This window comes from Protobothrops mucrosquamatus, unplaced genomic scaffold (genome assembly GCF_001527695.2).
Source record: "Protobothrops mucrosquamatus isolate PMUCROS unplaced genomic scaffold, P.Mucros_1.0 scaffold21, whole genome shotgun sequence".
Taxonomy (NCBI): domain Eukaryota; kingdom Metazoa; phylum Chordata; class Lepidosauria; order Squamata; family Viperidae; genus Protobothrops; species Protobothrops mucrosquamatus.
In genome coordinates this window covers 1498638-1517036 of record NW_015386406.1, presented here as the reverse complement: position 1 = coordinate 1517036, position 18399 = coordinate 1498638, and the positions used below count along the sequence as shown (strand labels likewise).

Here is an 18399-nt window from a genome sequence, read left to right as displayed (position 1 = left end):
AGCCCGTTCCCCCCTGTAGCCTGAGTTATCGCGTCTCTTTTTCCGAACTAGGCAACCTCTTCCACATCCACACCCCGATATGGAGGGGGGAGAATAAATATAAATGGTCCCACCGCACTTCGGACTGAGTTGGGCACCAAAGAAACGCGTGTGGGGTAAGGGATCGCCGGCCCGAGCCAACGTCCCTCATTCATGCATGAGCTTCTTTCTCTATCAAGGCCAGCGAATGGCCCAGCACCAAGCGATGTCTGTGCCTCCCTCCATGCTCGATTTGCTGGCCAATCTGACTGAGGATCAGTCCACCGGGCAGATTCCTTGCGTGGATCTCTACACTTGTTCTACCTCTGTGTCATCCTTGGGCCAACGACCTTTGTCCGTTGCGAAAGGACTGCTGGCTTTGGAAGGAAGAGAAGCCGAGATGGAGGAAGAGGATGAAGAAGAAGAAGAGGGACGGGTGATGAGGCGAGCTGCTTTCCTGAGCAGGCCGAAAAGAAAACGGATCATCACCTCCACGCAGCGCCAGGCAGCCAACGTCCGGGAGAGGAAGAGGATGTTCAATCTCAATGAAGCATTTGAGCAGCTGAGGAGGAAGGTCCCTACATTTGCCTACGAGAAGCGCCTCTCCAGGATCGAGACCTTGCGCCTGGCGATCGTCTACATCTCCTTTATGACGGAGCTTCTGGAAGGCCCCCAAGCTAGCTAGAATGCCGGACTGAACACGGCAGCTGGTGGGACAAGTGGCTGCATCCAAGAATGAAGAAAAGGGACAACAGACACGAGCGCTGCGGCTGAGAAGGGCAGTTAGGGTGTCGTCTCCTCTTTTCTTATTCGCATTTCCCGGATTTCGTGTCCCTCCGGAGGAGGTGGACCATGGTGTTTATCATCTCCAAACAAGCTGGAGGTGAAGAGTGTTGTAGCGCTTGCCAGGTTGGGAAATTGGCTTAGAGGCTGCAGTACTGAATTCGAGGCGACACCAGTAGCTTCCTGGATTGAGCTTCGGAGAAGTGGCTCTACTGGGGTGCAATTTTAGGGGAGGGGGGACAATGGAGCGCTTCAGTCCTTTTTAAAGATGTCGATAGGACGACCGGACAACTGACTTTCAGAGAACAAATTCAAGAAATGTTAATTGTGGAATTAAGGACGTGAAGAGGTCTTTCAAAAGCAAACGAGTGGGGTCTGAGTTGAAATGAAAAAAATGGAAAGTCTTGATTGAGGAAAGTCTTGGAATAAGGCGGGAACTAAATTACTCTTCATCATGTTTAGGTGGAAATATTCATCTCATAAATTCAGGGATTGAGTAAAGAAGAGACATTGTCCTCTGTTGATCAAGGGTCTTGTGAGACATTAAATGCTTCTTTCCATCTAACCAGCAGCTCTATAAAAATGTAGATTTCCTCAGTTGAAAGATGAGGATAATTAATGGGATCAGAGCAGATTGGGATAGAATGTTGTCTTCCTTTCTATTCAGTAACAGAATGAAATAATTTGGGGACAAAGTTACATGCAATTTCATATTCTTTCTGAATGTGCATGGCTATGTACTGCATACTTGCACATTTTAAATGGATGGGGGAAAACGTTCCTTTTTCATTGTGAGATTTTTCTTTTTAATTGAAGCACAGATTTTTTTACAACTATAAAGTTTTTAAAATGTAAACTGTTGTTGGATGAACGACGTTAGCATGTTAGAGATTAGATTTCCCCCATTATCTCCCCCCTCTCTCCCCTCCCTCCCCTTCTTTCTCTCTCTCTATCTCTCTCTGGCACACATACACTCTCAAACACACATACCAAGAAATAAAAATTAAGGAAAATTCACATATTCAGGTGGTGTAAAAATGAGAATATGGGAGGTTTGAGAGAGTGTGAAAACTGAGGGGTTGAATATACAACATCAAACACTTGGCATGATAAATGAAGTATTGTCTTCTTGCCCTCTTCTCCCCCTCTCCATCTCCTTGGATATTCATGTGTCAAGAACACTTTTTTTTACATCAGGTTTCCATGTGTGCCCAATCCAAAGCAGAATTATGCTCACACTTCAGATGTATACACATTATACAACTATATTTATAATATATACATTCTGCAGCAAGCAAAATGGTCCCTTGGATTTCAGATGTGCTTCTAAGTATTATACCTGAACTGGGTGATTTGCTCATTGTAATTCTGATTCTCTTTCCATTTGCTATTTGCTTTCAATGAACAAGACATCACTGAAGAAAGGAGCTACCAAATGACTGCGGGACCAAACCATTCCCCGTCTGAGAAAATATTGTACCTTTGGGATATTTAGTTTGAGGGGAACAAGGAAAGTAACTAAAAGTGGAGATAAACATTTTTGCCTAACTATCCTGGAGGAGAAATGAAGGATGGGAGTCTCAGGAAGGACAGCATTAAAGTTTCTTCATACAGTACTGCATAATAATACATACTCAAACTATGGAATTTTCTTTAGTCTCTGATTTGGAGAGTTCTACAAAAGATAGAACCATGGCTACTTGTATGTACTCTAAAATATCAGACGCATTTTGCTTCTCAGTACAAATTTTCTTACTGGGAAGTATGAGGAGGAAGCTGGTGAATGTGTATGTATATATGTGAAGCAGAAGGGGGAAAATGTCATAAGAAGCAGTGAAGATTGATGCAAGAAGAACAGGCGAGGAGGCAAGGGAAGGGAGACCTGAAAAATGTTGTCTGCAAAAGTGTGTATTTATTAAAATCTACTTTTTTGAATGCAAAGTACTTTCCCCAAATGTTCTATTACTTCCACTTTGCCTGTTACATTTTCCTTGCTGATTAGAATCAAATAGAAAATAATTGATCCTCTTCCTCCATTCTCTGAAGGAGACATTTGTCAGCCAGGTGCCCTGTTTTTTGGCATGTTGGGGGGAGGGTGATTGATTTTGGGGTGTCAAATTAGACTAGTCCATCAGAGATTTAATAGATATCTATTTTAGCATTTGTCGCATAAAGGGTTCATTCAGATGTTAGCAATATAAATTAGCTCAGTAGGATCAAGAACATGAAACCACAGGTAATTTGATGATTGTTAACCAATGCCACAGAGCAGAATTTGAGACAGTTTGACTAGATTTTGCAGTTAGTTCCCATAAGCATCTTATGATAAAGAAATTTTATATTATAAGCAGCTTTGGAACTAATTTCAAAACAGAATAGCTTTTGAAAATGTTTAAACTTTCAGAAAGATTAAACATCTCTATTTTTAAACTCTCCTTCAAAATTTGCATTGTAGGCAAGCTGGCTCCATTGTTTATTATTATTATTTTCTATTTATTACTTTTTTTACCTGCTCATTACATGTATATTCTTTGCTGTCATTTTGTAAATGCTTGATAAGCTACTTAGAAGGAACATAATAAATGAAGTTTTTCTTCATGAAAGAAAACAACTTAAGATTTCTGCAATCAAGAATCTTTAATAGATACTTTTATGCCTTAAATTACAACTCCCAAAGTTACCTACCTGAAAATCATCCCATGTAAACATTTAAGATTGGCTTATATTTTTAGTTTAGATAGACAGGGCCTTGTGAATGCTTCTGAACAGCCATTTTTTTTTATTAAACTATGCTAAAGGCAGCCACTGTGTTTTCTTTAATATTTCCATTTGCCCATAGAGGAAACATCAAGTGAGGTTGACAGCTGGCAATATATGGATATACTGTAGTCCTCTAAATTGTTAAGTAGCCACACTTTTCGAGCAAATGTAGTATGTGACTGTTTGTTTGTTTGTTTATTTGTTTGTTATGTATTCCAGCTGCATTTTGATACCCAGCCAAATTCATAGTGGCTCAACTCAAGGGAAAAAAAATATCCTGCAAAAGGCAATAGGTGCTAAAAGCCAACACACACACACACACACACACACACACATATGTCTAAATCATCTTAACAGAAAACAGTTTCAACCCTTGCCTTGTAGATATGCTTTATTTAACCCTGCCCCATTCAAAGATAATACTGAAAGGAGCCAAATTGTAAATCAAATCCTATATCTTTAAGGAATATTGAACTGGATCTCAAATTCTCCTTTAGATAGAACATATTTCTTTTACTCAAAGATCTCCTCTTCCTGGAAAGAAGGACCTTTAAGTCCAAACTTTTATCTAGTTTGTCAAAGAAGAGTGAAAAGAAAAATTATTGCACAGATAATGATTGCTGTTTATTACCAGGTTTGTTGCTCTTTTCATGATAATAAACCCATTATATAGAGAATATAGAGAAGTCATATAAACATTCTTATAAACAGCTGTAAACATTCCTATAAAGAGGAAATTGATATGTAAAGCCTTCAGGCAGCACACTTATTTTACAAGCTTGATAAACCACAAGTCATTTTTGAAAACTGCAGAAAAGCTGAATAAAATACAGAATGGGGTTTTAATTATATATTTTTATTTATTTACTAAGAAATTCAATCTTTGCCTCATATTCCTATCTGTAAATATAATATCAATGAAACAAAAGAATATTTTGATTACATTAGAAGTTGTTTCTATACCATATGTTTAGGATTTGGAGTTAACGTGGCAATCTAACTTGTTACATTAAAATTTAAAAAATCAGCACAAATGCAAGCTATCATTCTATTTGAGAAAGAGAGAGAATAGCTTTGATTAGTCTGCATTTTTAACTGAACCACAGTCCACAGACTAATACACATGAATCAGATGACAGTTATTCTTTGGATCGCATACTTCAATAGATTTTTGTCAAGCAATTCCTGGCTCAAACATCTAAAATGGAATATTTTAAGGGGAACTACTCACCAAAGCATAAATGTTTGTGTGTGTGTGTATATGTGTGTGTGCGTGCGTGCGTGTGTGTGTCTCTCTCTCTCTCTCTCTCTCTCTGTGTGTGTGTGTGTGTGTGTGTGTGTGTGTGTGTGTGTGTGTGAGAGAGAGAGAGAGAGAGAGAGAGAGAGAGAGAGAGAGAGAGAGAGAGAATGTATCTGTGTTGAATTCTCAGGCTGATACAAAAATTAAATTGTGCATGCAAAATAAGTTGAGTCAGATTTAGATGGATTCCTCCAATTTATTTCTGAAAGATATTTGCTTGGCAGTAAAGACTGCTCATTTCAGTGACACCTGCTGCTAAAACATGTCAGATGAAGAACCCTATAGCCTGATTGGGAATTCTTGAAATGCAGTCCTCTACACACTTGATTAGAAAGTAAGTTCTAAGACCTAAGGCAAGCATATGTTTTGTGTATCAAACATTAAGGCTGAAAGCTAACCTAATGAGCCTCCATGGATTGTGTCAGCATCAGCTACACATCCTGTTCAGACTCTGGACAAGTGATATGAATTACATGCATGGTAAAAGGTATGAAATTCATATGCAATGAAGAATGGTTAAAAGAGCAGATAAGTAAAGCATTATATGGGGCCTTGATCATGACCATTACGATTGAAAACAATTGTTTCATTTTGCTTAAAGATAAGGCTGGCCTTTCTTATGAAGACAGTTTACTTTATCATTGAGATCAGCAGCATATAAATTTAATAAATAGATAGAATTAAAAGAGTAATCCCTTTTCTAAAATGGATTCTCTCCTTTAATAAGTGGTAAAGCAAAAGTGAATGTAGGAATGGTAAATCTAAAATGGACTAGAAGTGGCTACATTGTCTGATTTTGATCATTGCTTAGGTTATAAAAATAAAGATAAACAATGAAACAAAAAGGGAAGCTTTTCTCAGGGGAAGGGGAAAATTTAGGGAAAGTTTTCTCCCTTTTTATTTTTTAATTTCTCATTTGTATGGAATTAATTTTATTCTCCATTGGTACTGGTATTGAATTTCCACAGAATCTTATCAGATCTCTAGAAACCTTGCCAAATGATCATTAGGTTGATATTTTAGCTGTTCTTAAGATGATACACTTTCTGTACACAGAAAAAAACTGTTAATCATGACTGGATGTGGAATTAGCCATTAGCCAAGGAATATTTCCTTTGCTTCTTATAACCGAACAGCAACAAGAAAAAATCTCTGGGGTAGATCAGCCAGACAGTTCAATACCTAACACCCTGTAGCAGCATTAAACTATTACAACAAAGTATGCCCTATGCTTTCCCAGACTACAGAGACAAAAAGCAATTCTTTTATGCCTAACTAGTAAATTGTGCACCCAATCTGGATGCCTTCTAAATAAGTGGACTTCAAGTCCCAGAATTCCCCAGCCAGCTTCACCATTGCTAGGATCTGAAATCCACCTATATGGCCCAGGTTAGCAAAGTATGTCGCTAAGACAACAATCCCATGCTCATTTCGTAAGCAGAGTATTTGTAAAGCCTGCCTTGAATACCAATTGATTTAAAACCAAAACAAACCTTGACATTCATTCATAGATTTCTGTTATGACCTTTCCTCCTTACAGTTTATATTGGAACTAGAATCATCTGGCAATCCTGATGTTGCTTTTGATCCCTTGAAATAGATCTCATCTTATTCCCAATTTATGTTTCAAATAATCTTATGCTAATCTTTTTTGGTAAAACAAAACCAAAACCCATCTAAACCATTTTACCTGCTTAAATTGACAATGGACCATGATGTAACTTCATGAACGTACTTTTCCATGAATCACTATATGTCTTTATCAATGTTCCTCAACTTCAGTAACTTTAAGATGTGTGGATGTCTAATTGGGAAAATCTGGGAGTTGAAGTCTACATATCCTAAATTTATTGCGTTTGAGAAATACTGGTTTTGGCCAACCTGGATCTGTTATTGGTAGGTTTCTAAGGGCTATACTTGTTTCTTAAGAGAGGAAATAGGAAATATACATCACTACCTACTAGCCAGTGACATCTTCAAAATACAGTGTTTTCTCTTCCTCATCATCCTAAAGGAGCATAAAAACCAATGGGGCAATCAGTTTTGTTAGCCTGGAACAAGAGTGAGGGCAGAATATAATTCATATAGTAAGAACTGAGTTATACTTACTAGTGAAGAAAAAACACACACATGACGATTTGGTGATTGGATTTTATGCATTTGTAAATTAAAGATAAGGGACTGGAGGCTAAAACATATAAGGAACAGTGGCTGGAATTGGGTATGTCTATTTTAATGAAGAGAAGGATGAAGGGGGACATGATAGCAGTGTTCCAATATCTCAGGGGTTGCCACAAAGAAGAGGGAGTCAAGCTATTTTCCAAAGTGCCTGAAGGCAGGACAAGGAGCAACGGATGGAAACTAACCAAGGAGAGAAGCAACCTAGAACTAAGGAGAAACTTCCTGACAGTTAGAGCAATTAATCAGTGGAACAACCTGCCTCCAGAAGCTGTGAGTGCTCCAACACTGGAAGTTTTTAAGAAGAGTCTGGACAGCCATTTGTCCGAAATGGTATAGGGCAGTGGTGGCGAACCTATGGCACGGGTGCCAGAGGCGGCACTCAGAGCCCTCTCTGTGGGCACGCACGCAGTTGCCCCAGTCCTAGGCCTTCAGCTGGGTTTTATAAAACCTTTTCGCTTTAGGCCTCCGCTGCCGTGTGCAAAAAAAATAAAAAAGGTTCAATCAATGTCAATTTCAACTTCTCGTGGGAAAGAAAAAGATCTTGCAAGGTTGGAATTGATTGATTGAACTTTTTAGTCCCACCCAGTCTGCCGTTACCACCGCAGCCACGCCCACCCAATGGGCCACACCCAGCCAATGGGCCACACCCACCCAGCACTCGACGATGCAGAAGTGGGTTTTGGGTTGCAGTTTGGGCACTCATTCTCTAAAAGGTTCGCCATCACTAGTATAGGGTTTCCTGCCTGAGCAGGGGGTTGGACTAGATGACTTCCAAGGTCCCTTCCAACCCTGTTGTTCTGTTATTCTTATTTATTTCACCTGACAAATAATGTGAGTGGTTGAGTCTGAATGATAAGTGCGGCAAAAATGGATACTTTTTCATATCTGAAATCTAAAAATCATTTAGGAATAGTCAGCTTTTCTTGCAAAGGAAAAAGGGCTGAAAAAGAAACTCAGGACATTCCTACTTTGGTTCGGTATAATACAGGAGGGGGGAGTGAGAAACTCAGATAGTCTTTCAACATTCTATTATTGTAACTTATATCAACATAATAGTATTCCAGTAGTTGTCTATTCTCCAACCTGGCCTGCCACAAAGGGTTGACATTCTACTGGAATCTTGTCCCAGCTGAGAAATATATATCCTGTTAAGAAAAAGAAAGAAAAGAAACAGCAGGTCTTGTATAATTGTCCTGAGATATTACTTGGCTTCATTACCCTTAACTCCTGATATGACTGACCAGGAAATCCAGATTCAATCTACCCTAACTTTAAATATAACCCACTAAAATACTGGCATCCTTAGTTCACAAAATAGAATACTATATCCTAATTGTAATTTGTAATCCTAAACATGTGTTCTTGGCTTAGCATATTGTGTGAATCTAGCCATTCTTTCCCCGAATTAATAACTTCTTCTGCTTCCACTTTTTCCTCTGTGTGTCCCTGGTGTCAAACATCAAGGTATATACTTCTCAAGATAGAAACCTATGACACTCTTGAAAACTGCAACAATACACTTCTGGTAGAATGTCAATAATAGCAAGGGGAGTGAAGAAGTATATGCAGAGTGGCCTTTCATGTACTTGAATAAATCTTGGATTAGAAGAAAAGAAGGAGACTGCCAGGCAAAAACTGTATATCTTAAAATTATATGAGACATACAAGAGAAGAGAAAAATTGGAAATTCCCCACTATTTTCAAGTCCTGCTGCAAACCATTATTAAACCAATTGTTCCACTTTGGTTTTTTTCTATCTACAGAAAGAGGCAGGATTTTATACAATTATAGTACATTCCACCATTCCTAAATTGCTCAGATGACTGAAAGGATGTGTAACTACAAGGATAACTTAAAAAGGAAGTATAAGTTTGGAAAAATGGGTGAGCTGGTGTGATAAGGTGTTCATTCCACATCTGGAATGACCATGTGGTCATCACAAAAGTAGGAGATGGATCTTTATTGCATAAGTTTACCAGATGAAACTTCTTCCCTGTTTCGTAAGGTCCAAACTGATCTGCTTGTGTGGTCCCTGGCTGTACTGGGTAGGGGTAGGGAGGGAGATGGAAATATTTCCATTTATCCCTAAGAGCATATGTGCCTATGGGGAAAAGAAATGTCTATTCCTTTTCATTCACACCAACCTTTGACTATTGCTACCTAGCCCTTCTTTTCCATAGGCTTCTCTCAATGCTTAGAAATTCATACACACCCATCCAGTGGCACCAGAACAATCTACCTGTTTGCTGCTAAAACTCATTTATTTATTTGTTTGTTTGTTTGTTTATATCAGTGTTTCTTAACCTTGGCCACTTCCAGATGGAACTCCCAGTATTTCCTAACCAGACTTGCTGGGAGTTGAACTTCACACAGAGATAACTGCCAAGGTTGAGAAACATTGGCTTATATGGTTCATACAGACATCCGTCTCACAGCAATAACTTTTAACCAAGAAGTGCATCAGTCTCAGTAAGTAAGAGGAAGTCTGAGATCACAATGTTCTTTCCAAATAATGATTGTGTTTTTGAGTTTTGGATTCTTTGTTGTTTTTTAATTATTGCAAGGAACCAGGTCAATTTTTTCTCAAAAAAAAAGCCCTTTCAATAGAGATGTTCTAGTGTTGAGCATGGAAGCCTCTTTATGTGTTACTTGAGAAAACACATTATCCCCATTTGGTGCAACTGAAGAGTATTCTCTAATATTCTGCAGAATAATGGAGAATAAAGGACACAGAAACAACCCAAAAATTTTCTTGCTGTAAGGCAATAATTTAGTAAGCTTAAAAAGAAGCTCAGAAAGAAATTCTAAAACCCTTTGGGAATGAAACAGAAATCCAGTAGGGTCTGCAAGGGATGTCCAAATAATGGCAGTCATGATTGTGTGATCAAAGCCACCATTTGTACCCCCCACACCTTTTTTTGGGGGGGGTGCCTTCCACTGCAGATATGTCTGTTAACTTTTAAGTAGCCTACACATACTTGCAAGCATTATACCCTTACTTGGAACTGGATTTTAACCACTCTTGTGCCTCATGAATGAAGGTGAATATACGCCTCTCAGGATAATATTGCAGGATCCGAACTGGGTCAGTCACCGGGACCAGGGTCTTTTGAGTTTTTGGACCCGTTCTGGAATCACACTCTGCTAGAGAGAAGTTCACTGAGGACAGGCTCCAGCATGAGTCCAAAAGCTCAGAAGGGTAAACCTCTGGTCCCGGTGGCCAACCCAGATTGGATCCTGCAATCTTGTGTCTGCTCATCATTTTATTAACAAGTCAGTAAAACAATCTTTGTAAATCAATGTATGATAGAATTACAAATGAGATGACAGAATCTCCATACCTGCTTTGGATGCTAGAATAAACCAAGTCTTATTATTTGAACAGTTTTGTTGGAATTCAGGTGAGAATATTAATGTACTCAGCTGCTAGAAATCCTATTTTAAATTCTGAATAACTCCATAGAGGTTTAAAGAGTCATTTAAACCTGGCTGATCCAAGACAGAAAAATGTGGTTCAGACATGTTTCTACCAAAGTGTTATGTTGAAAAAATATAGCTTATTATGATTTACCAAACTGATAGCCTTACTATGTTCTTCCTAAAAAAAAAAAAAATTAATTAAAAAAGGGTTCTCTGGGAAATTGTGTCCTCTTGTGGCCATTAGTAATACAGCATATTCTCTTTCAGACCACCTTAATTGTCTGATTTCTCTAAGGTAATGAAGCTAATGTAGTTTTAAAAGCTCATTTTTCTCCCTGTCAAAAGGAAATAACACCTGTGGTTTTTTTTAAAAAAATGAATACATTCTCATATAATTATTATATATTGGTTTATTTCCAAAAAATGTATATAAATAGTTAAATATGTAGACAGACAAGAGAAAACAGCAGTTCTTTACAAGCAGAAGTGTAATGTATCTTTCCATAATGTGCCTCTCAAATAAATTCTTTAGAATTTAAGATTTCTATATATACAAAGATAATTTTTTGTTTCCCTGAATGAACAGCCTAAAGGATGGCCGCATCAATAGTTTGAAAACAACAACAACAACCAGGGGTATTAATTCTGTGGAATCATATTTACATGGAATGAAGTAGCATAGATATGATTCCTGCAAAAGTATTAAATGGACTCTAATTCATTTATGCATGCAGGTTTGAATTATGATTTATAAAACTTATCATAAATAAATACATTGTATCTGCTGAAATTCTGTGTTTGAAAAAAAAAATCCTAGGTAAATAGAACAATTCAATCAAGCCTATTTACCTGCAAAAGATCAGGAATCTAAAAGTTATAATTAAAATTCCCTTTATTATACTGCTAAAATCTTTTTCCAACTCTTTGTGATCTGAATCATCAACTTCATATACTTATGGTCAATTGTTTGATTATAATTTGAATTTAATCTTTATGGAACATTGGTATGCTTATACTTTGTCTGTTCATCTGTTTTATGTTGCTTCTGAATCAAAATACAATGGCTTACAAAACAATTAACAAAAATCTTCATAACATAATGTCCATAGTGAATACAAATAAAACGGCAAACACCAAACCCAACTTAGAATAATACAGTATAAATTATACCAACAGTGGTAATGAAAAATAAATAAAACAAATCATAATAAAATAATATAAACAAATTAATATAATTATTCAAATTAAAATAAATTCAGGGGAAATAAGAAGTTATTCAGCCAAATGGAAAAAGTTTTATTTTTTTAACTATTAGAAGGTATAGCTTTAATTCTAAGGAAAGAAATTTTATAAATAGTACTTCCTGGCCTTCATTGTTTTACAAAAATGAAATCTGACCTATCACTTCTCCTGAGAAGAATACATGGAATTCTGATAGGTAAAGGCAATCTTAGTGGTATCTAGTTACTAAGCCATATATGACTTTATAGGTTAATAGTAGCATAACATGTCCCCAGAAACACACTGGTGACCAATGTAGTACACTCAATACAAGTATAATGTCTTTTTGGTGGATAATATCTACCAGTAACCAAGTTTACTGAATTTTAGGTTATCCCCAAAGTACCATAACAGTACCAGCATTCTATGGTAGTTAAATCAAGTTAAATTGTTTATATGAATGCATGCATCTGTCTTTTTTCCTCTACTGAACTGATTATTAGGGAAAAAATAATTTTACAAAGATAAAAAGACATAGGATTGTAACTTCAATATTTTCCATTGATCTGAATAATCTATTCTGAAAGAGCATGCATAGAATTGAATTCTATAGTTTATAATGAGCAATCTGATGACTCTCTCAATATTTCTGAAAGCAGGTTTCCTTTTTTGATGAGTGCTAGGTTACATCTGCATTCTTAACATTTTAGGCTGATTCCTTTGCCCTTAAATAATCCATTTAGCTATCTCAGGGTATACAATTCAATATTGTATATGTCATCAAAATGTCAAATAAAGAGACGATGCACCACAATACTATTTGGTGGTGCTTTAATTCAGCTGCTGTGCTTGAGGTGTTCTGCTTCAGCAAACAATTTTATTCTTAAGGCTTATCTTCAAGACATGGCTGAATGTAGCCTTGGAAATTAATGAAGAAAATTACAGCCTAGGTCAAACTGACCAAGGTCAAATTCACTCTGTTTCATAGCCACAGCTGGTTATTACCTCATTTTATGAAGGCCACCAAACACCCTAAAATGCAATTTTACAAAGCTACTTTTCATTTTATGGCTTTGCTGAGAACAATCCAGATGACTTTAAAAAAAAAAGAAAAGATCAGTAACAAGGGTACTGATGCACACTGGTGCACACTGATTGCTATGGAAAAGTCCCAAATTCATAAACAGCCTGGTGGTCCAAAAGGGTCTAAAGGCCTAACCGAGGGACTTTATTCCCTCTTCCTACTATGAATTCTCTCCTTCTACTATGAAAGAGTTATTTATTCCTTCTTCCTTCAACAAAACACACACATACACACCAGTATTTGTGTTTGTGTTTCTCAAACAGCACTCTCAACCAACCACCACAGCTCAACATTGAACTGTAACAGATTGAAAAGCCATGACTGGGCAGCATGTAAAAACCATTAGGTATCATTATTGAAAGTTCAAGGATATTTTTAAAGTGACATTTCTGGGGCATTCCAAACATGAACTAAAGAACTAGTATCTTTAATAATGCCTCATCAGTGGCCTGTTCAAGTCCTTAAAATGTTCAAATTGTATCAACATATTTGAGTGTAATTTGCCCCCCAATGAATGTACTTGAAGGAATAGATACCAGACTCTCTTTGTTGGATGTAAATAAAAAAATGAGAGGTTATTGAGCCATATAATATAGTCAATATGATCATCTGATTAACTTTTTGGAATGGTGTTTTAATATATATAAGAGGTTTTATGACAAAATCTTAAATTTGTTAAATATGTTAATGAGATCTTCACCTTCACCTGACTGCTTATTAGGAATTACAATTATACTGAGCATGGGGTGGGGGTGGGGGATGGGCTAAAAGAATCATATTGAGAAATTGGAACCATGATATTATGTGATGGCTTTTGGAAATGTGTGATTTATCCATCTAGGAAAAAGCAATGTTTTCTACTAATTAGAGGATGAAGCAATATATACTATGTTGGCAGAGATTTTAGGATATTATACAATAATATTTGAGTCTGATTATATTTTAGTACTATATGGTACTGTTTAGTAAGTCATGACTATTAACAAGTATAATATATAACACAAATTTCTCCCCTTTGAGGGATTTTAGTATCCTTTTCTTCGATTTCTATTTTTAAAAATTTACTTATTTCATTTATACTTTTTAGTGACTTTAGGTTTTTTAATAAATGCTCTGCATTTTGAAATACAATTAAATTAAAATTGGGAAATAAATTCTTAAAATTAAGAAATTACTTAATCTTCCAGGAGGAACAAGGGCCCAACTTTCTTGAATCCATAATATCCAGACTAAGTAATTCTTCTTCTTCAAAATAATGTTATTTCAATTTGCACAGCAAAATTAACAATAGCCTTTTAGTTGCTCTGAGGTATTGATGTGCTCAGAGGAAATGGCAGAGAAAGACTTGTAATTAGAAGTGGCAGTCATACTAATCTTTCTGATATTATTTTATTCTCCTAACAGTCGTGCTGGGTAGCTTAAGCTCAATGCAAGTCACTGAGCCACGTTTTCTTTCAGCCAGTAGTTACAAATGGTTTTGCATTACCTAAAGTATATTGCTTAGTTTGTTTTGAAAAGTAATTATGCAGAGATTGACTTTTTCTGAAATGGGGAGGGAGGAGGAGTTTTAAACAGCTTTTCTGGTATGTATTTTTCAATTTCTGAGAGCCTGAGATAAATTGTTCATTAGTTGTAACACTTTGGTGCTGAGTGAGGTAGGCTACGTTCATTTTGTCTTCAGATAGCTTACTGGGACACTAACAGTATCTAGGGCTGTAGATTGTGTGTGCTTGTGTGTATCTGTGTCTACCTGTATCGTGTGTGTCTCTGTGTGTGTTCATGTATGCACACATACATGCATATGTGTGTGCTTGCACACACACACACACAGAGACACACATACATTCAAGTCAGTATTGACTCCTGGCAATTGCCTGAACAAGTTCCCAGGTTCCTGAGGTTACTTTGTGCCTAAAACAGGACTAGAACTCACAGGCCTCCCACTTGCTAGCCTGGCGCCCTAGTCTCATTATACATTCTAAGGAATAATTCCCTTTGGACATATTAGAGCTTACTCATTAGCCATTCATATTCCATATTACAGATGGAATTTGCAGGTGCTTGCAAAATAGGATGCAATGGGGATTTTAGTCCACTAGATCTTCTTGGACTTGAATTCCTATGATTTTTATCATTATCCAAAAACATTTGAACAATCATACGACAGGTGTCCTGGATAGAAAATTGGAAGAAAAGGAAGGAAAATGACCAATGACTTCATTACATGCTTCTTTATAAGTGTCAAGATATTGTGTTCATGATGGAAAAAATGAGTAATAGATGCACAATGCCTATATGAGAAATAGACAGTCTTATACTCAGGGACATTTAATGCCTGTCAACTCCATATGACTTGAAATAAAATAATGAATAAATGGACAAGGCATAGAGATACAAGATACAAAAAAAGCCTGCCCAAAACAATTCATTGCTTACTGGTTGGTCATATTAAGGATTGATAACAGCTGTTAAAAATGGAAAATCCATGTGAGGGATTTCCCAGAAGGAAATAAACATGCAAGTATCATAATCCTATCAAAGTCAAAGATGATTAGGTACAATTCTAGTCACTCTATCTCAAAGTATGTAATTAGGAAGAAAAGTGAAGAGAAAGATCAAGCAGATTATAAGAAAAAACATCTTCTTTGGAAATGTGTAACTAAAAAAAAACTAAAGAAAAAAATACAGCAGTCTATAAATTAGAATATGATACAGATACAATTTGCCGTCATGAGGCACCCTGTGCCACAGAATTAATTCCATTTACTTTATTAAGGAATAGAAATGTGAGAAGGGCTCAAAATGAAGTAATGTGGCAGCCTTGTTTTGTTCTTTAAAAGAAAGTGTTGCTTTACAAAGCAAAACAGCATTCAAAGTTTTATTGGGCCTAGGGTGTAATTTTGTATGCAGCTCCTTATCCTGTTGTTCAGAATTTACTTATTTATTTATTCATTTATCAAATAAATATTTGAGAATTTGAGAATTCTTAAAATAGGGGATGTCGCTGCTGCTAAAGAGTTCCAGATCAAGACAAACGCAATTCTTTTTTTTTTTACTATTTGCGATTCCAAATGTTGTGATGGCTTTAAACATACTCACAGGGGGCTGTTCCTCTATTACATGGCACAAACCAACTTTTGCCATCTTTTCTTTCTTCCCAAGTTCTCATGGCATTTGTTTTTTCTCAACCTTTAGTCTACCTGCCGTCAGCTTTGATCCACAGATGTACTGATGTTAAAGTAATATCTTTTTTTTTTTCTTAAAATACCTCAAGGAGTATAGAATTTATCACTAGTTACCTTGGAGGAAAGTTAGGTGACTGGGAACTAGAGCTAGGGATGGACAGTAAGAAAAAACAATTTGATGACCAATCTGGTTTTTGTGGATCTAAGGACAGGTTGGAAGCCTACAACTCAGCCATGGGGAAAGATCCCTTAGCTACTAACCATGTCTATTTATTATAATCTCTAATATTAGTAGCAATTCTGTATGTCTTTTCTTAGAATACATGTTTGTGTGTGCTACTCATCTTTATTTAATATGCACCTGGCTGAATTTTGAATGAACAGAAGATTGATATCAGAGGTGCCTGTGGGATGTAGTAAAAAAACTCAAAATGGCAGCCTTGATGGTGTGATCATGACATAAACATGAAACAGGCAGTTCTCATTGTTCCTGTTGTCATTTTTATTCTTTAATCAATATCCTATAGACACCACTGTCTGACTTTCTGATTTTAGGCTAATATTTTTAATTCATGCTGCAGTAGATCAGAACAGGATCCCTTTTTCATGGCTTGCCCAGTGTTAAGAATTTAGGGGGGGTGTTTTGTTTTTTGCTTTATTTACCAAGTATTTTAAAAGCTGGGATGGAGAAGAGATATGTTTGAATATCCTCTAAACATCATGTAAAATATCTCTTTCCCTACTGATCAGGAAAGCAAAATTCTTATGTTCTTCCCCACTCCCACTCCCCCTTTTAAATTATCCACTAAGTTTAATATTCATTGGCAGTACTTGAAGGGCTTGTGTTTATGCCTTTTTTTCCAGCATCTTACTTGTGGCTTGTTAAAAGCTCCATCTGATGCATTTTGTGGGATGGTTCTGTTAGATCAGAAGTGAATAAATTCCAGATAATGCAAAATCACTTTGGCTGAAAGGGAGGGGTAAAGTATGGGAAAGCAACAACTCTGGTGCACTTAAACCACTTGACTAGAGATGCCAAGAAGAAAATCAAATTCATTGGCAAATTCTGAGTAACCTCTTACAGAAAAATGGGAACGATGACTTCTCAGTTCATTTTCAGGGCTGAACTGGATTGTCCCCCAGCTCTCCAATACTTACATGGATCTGAAAGATAAAGGCTGATTCTCTTTAAGAAACAATTTTGGGATATGGGAAGAGATCAGGAACTGAAAGGGAAACTGCGCTTCCATAGGTAGCAGAGATTCTTCTCTTATTAGAAGATAAGCAAAAGTTCCAGATTATCAAGGTATATTACTTTGGTCCTTAACTCAATGATAGAACTAAGGACATCAAAGCTTTTTACTTCGGTTCCTGGCCTCTTCCTGGCTAGGAAATGAAGCTTAAAGAGTTTGAATCACTATAAACTCCTATTATTATGCTATATAAGCCATAGTGACGTTCAAGAAATAGCAGGATTTATGAGTTGAACAGCCCTTGCTTAAAACGATCCCTAACTGAATTCTTTTGGTCATTTATTGTTTCAGCTTAACTTACCTCACAGAATTGTTGTGAGGCCAATAAGAGGAACACTGTGCCAAAAGTTTAAGTAAGCAAGCTACTTTGCTTCTGTCCCATCTTGTCCAGTCTCTTCTAAGACCAGGTCGTTTTCTGATCATGCAAAAATCCCTTGATTGATTGATTGATTCATTGATTGACTCATTGATTCATTCATTCATTCAGTGACCCATCTCCTATTCAGAGTGGTGTAGCTCCTTCCTACATGACTGATAAAGTTCCAGAGCGTAGGCTGGGGACTTCCCTTTCTCAGGTCAGAAGTCCTTCTTTTATAAGATTTTGAGGAACATCTGAAGAGAGTAAGGGTCTTTCGAGTTTGGATCTCCTGGAGGTGAGTATCACACAGTATTCTGTTCAACGACCCTGAATAATCTTCCTTTTGGAAATGAAACGAGCTGAAGAGGTAAAGACGCTTCCCTGAAACACTGAAGGAAAACGCGGGTTGAGCGCTACGGCGGGTTTTTAAAGCGGAGGGACCGCAGGAGACGGTTAAATTCTGTACTTTGCATTTTCCTTTCCGACGCTGCTAGCAAAATGAATAAAATTTTGTCGAACCACCTTCAGCTAGGCCTAAATAGGTTTTCTTCAACCTGCTGCCCCCTAGACGTGCTATCTGCCTTAATTTAAAGGAGGACACGCGGAGAGGACCTCTCCCTCCGTAACTATATCCAACCTTTGAATTAACCTCTAGATTAAGACTTTCTCCCGGTTCATTTTTGACCCGTTTGAAAACTATTTCGATCCAAAAGCAGCGGACGCTGGGCATTATAGTTCAGCATCATTTGGAGGGCGACAGGCCACTTTGCCCCAAACGTGGATCCAGCGACTGCCGGAAAAGTTATGCTCGCCTTTCAAGACATGTGGGCCACGTG

The 18399-nt window shown here is 37.1% G+C and overlaps 1 protein-coding gene across 1 annotated transcript; it reads left to right on the top strand.

Annotated features, from left to right (window-relative positions):
* The first annotated feature begins 244 nt into the window (after window positions 1-244).
* On the top strand, window positions 245-703 carry FERD3L (Fer3 like bHLH transcription factor). Its single transcript, XM_015810791.1, has one exon. It carries the CDS (start codon window positions 245-247, stop codon window positions 701-703), a length of 459 nt encoding a protein of 152 aa, XP_015666277.1.
* The last annotated feature ends 17696 nt before the right edge of the window (window positions 704-18399 follow it).

Coding starts and splice junctions, on each gene's coding strand:
- FERD3L (XM_015810791.1), top strand. CDS start 245: ATGTCTGTGCCTCCCTCCATGCTCGATTTGCTGGCCAATCTGACTGAG.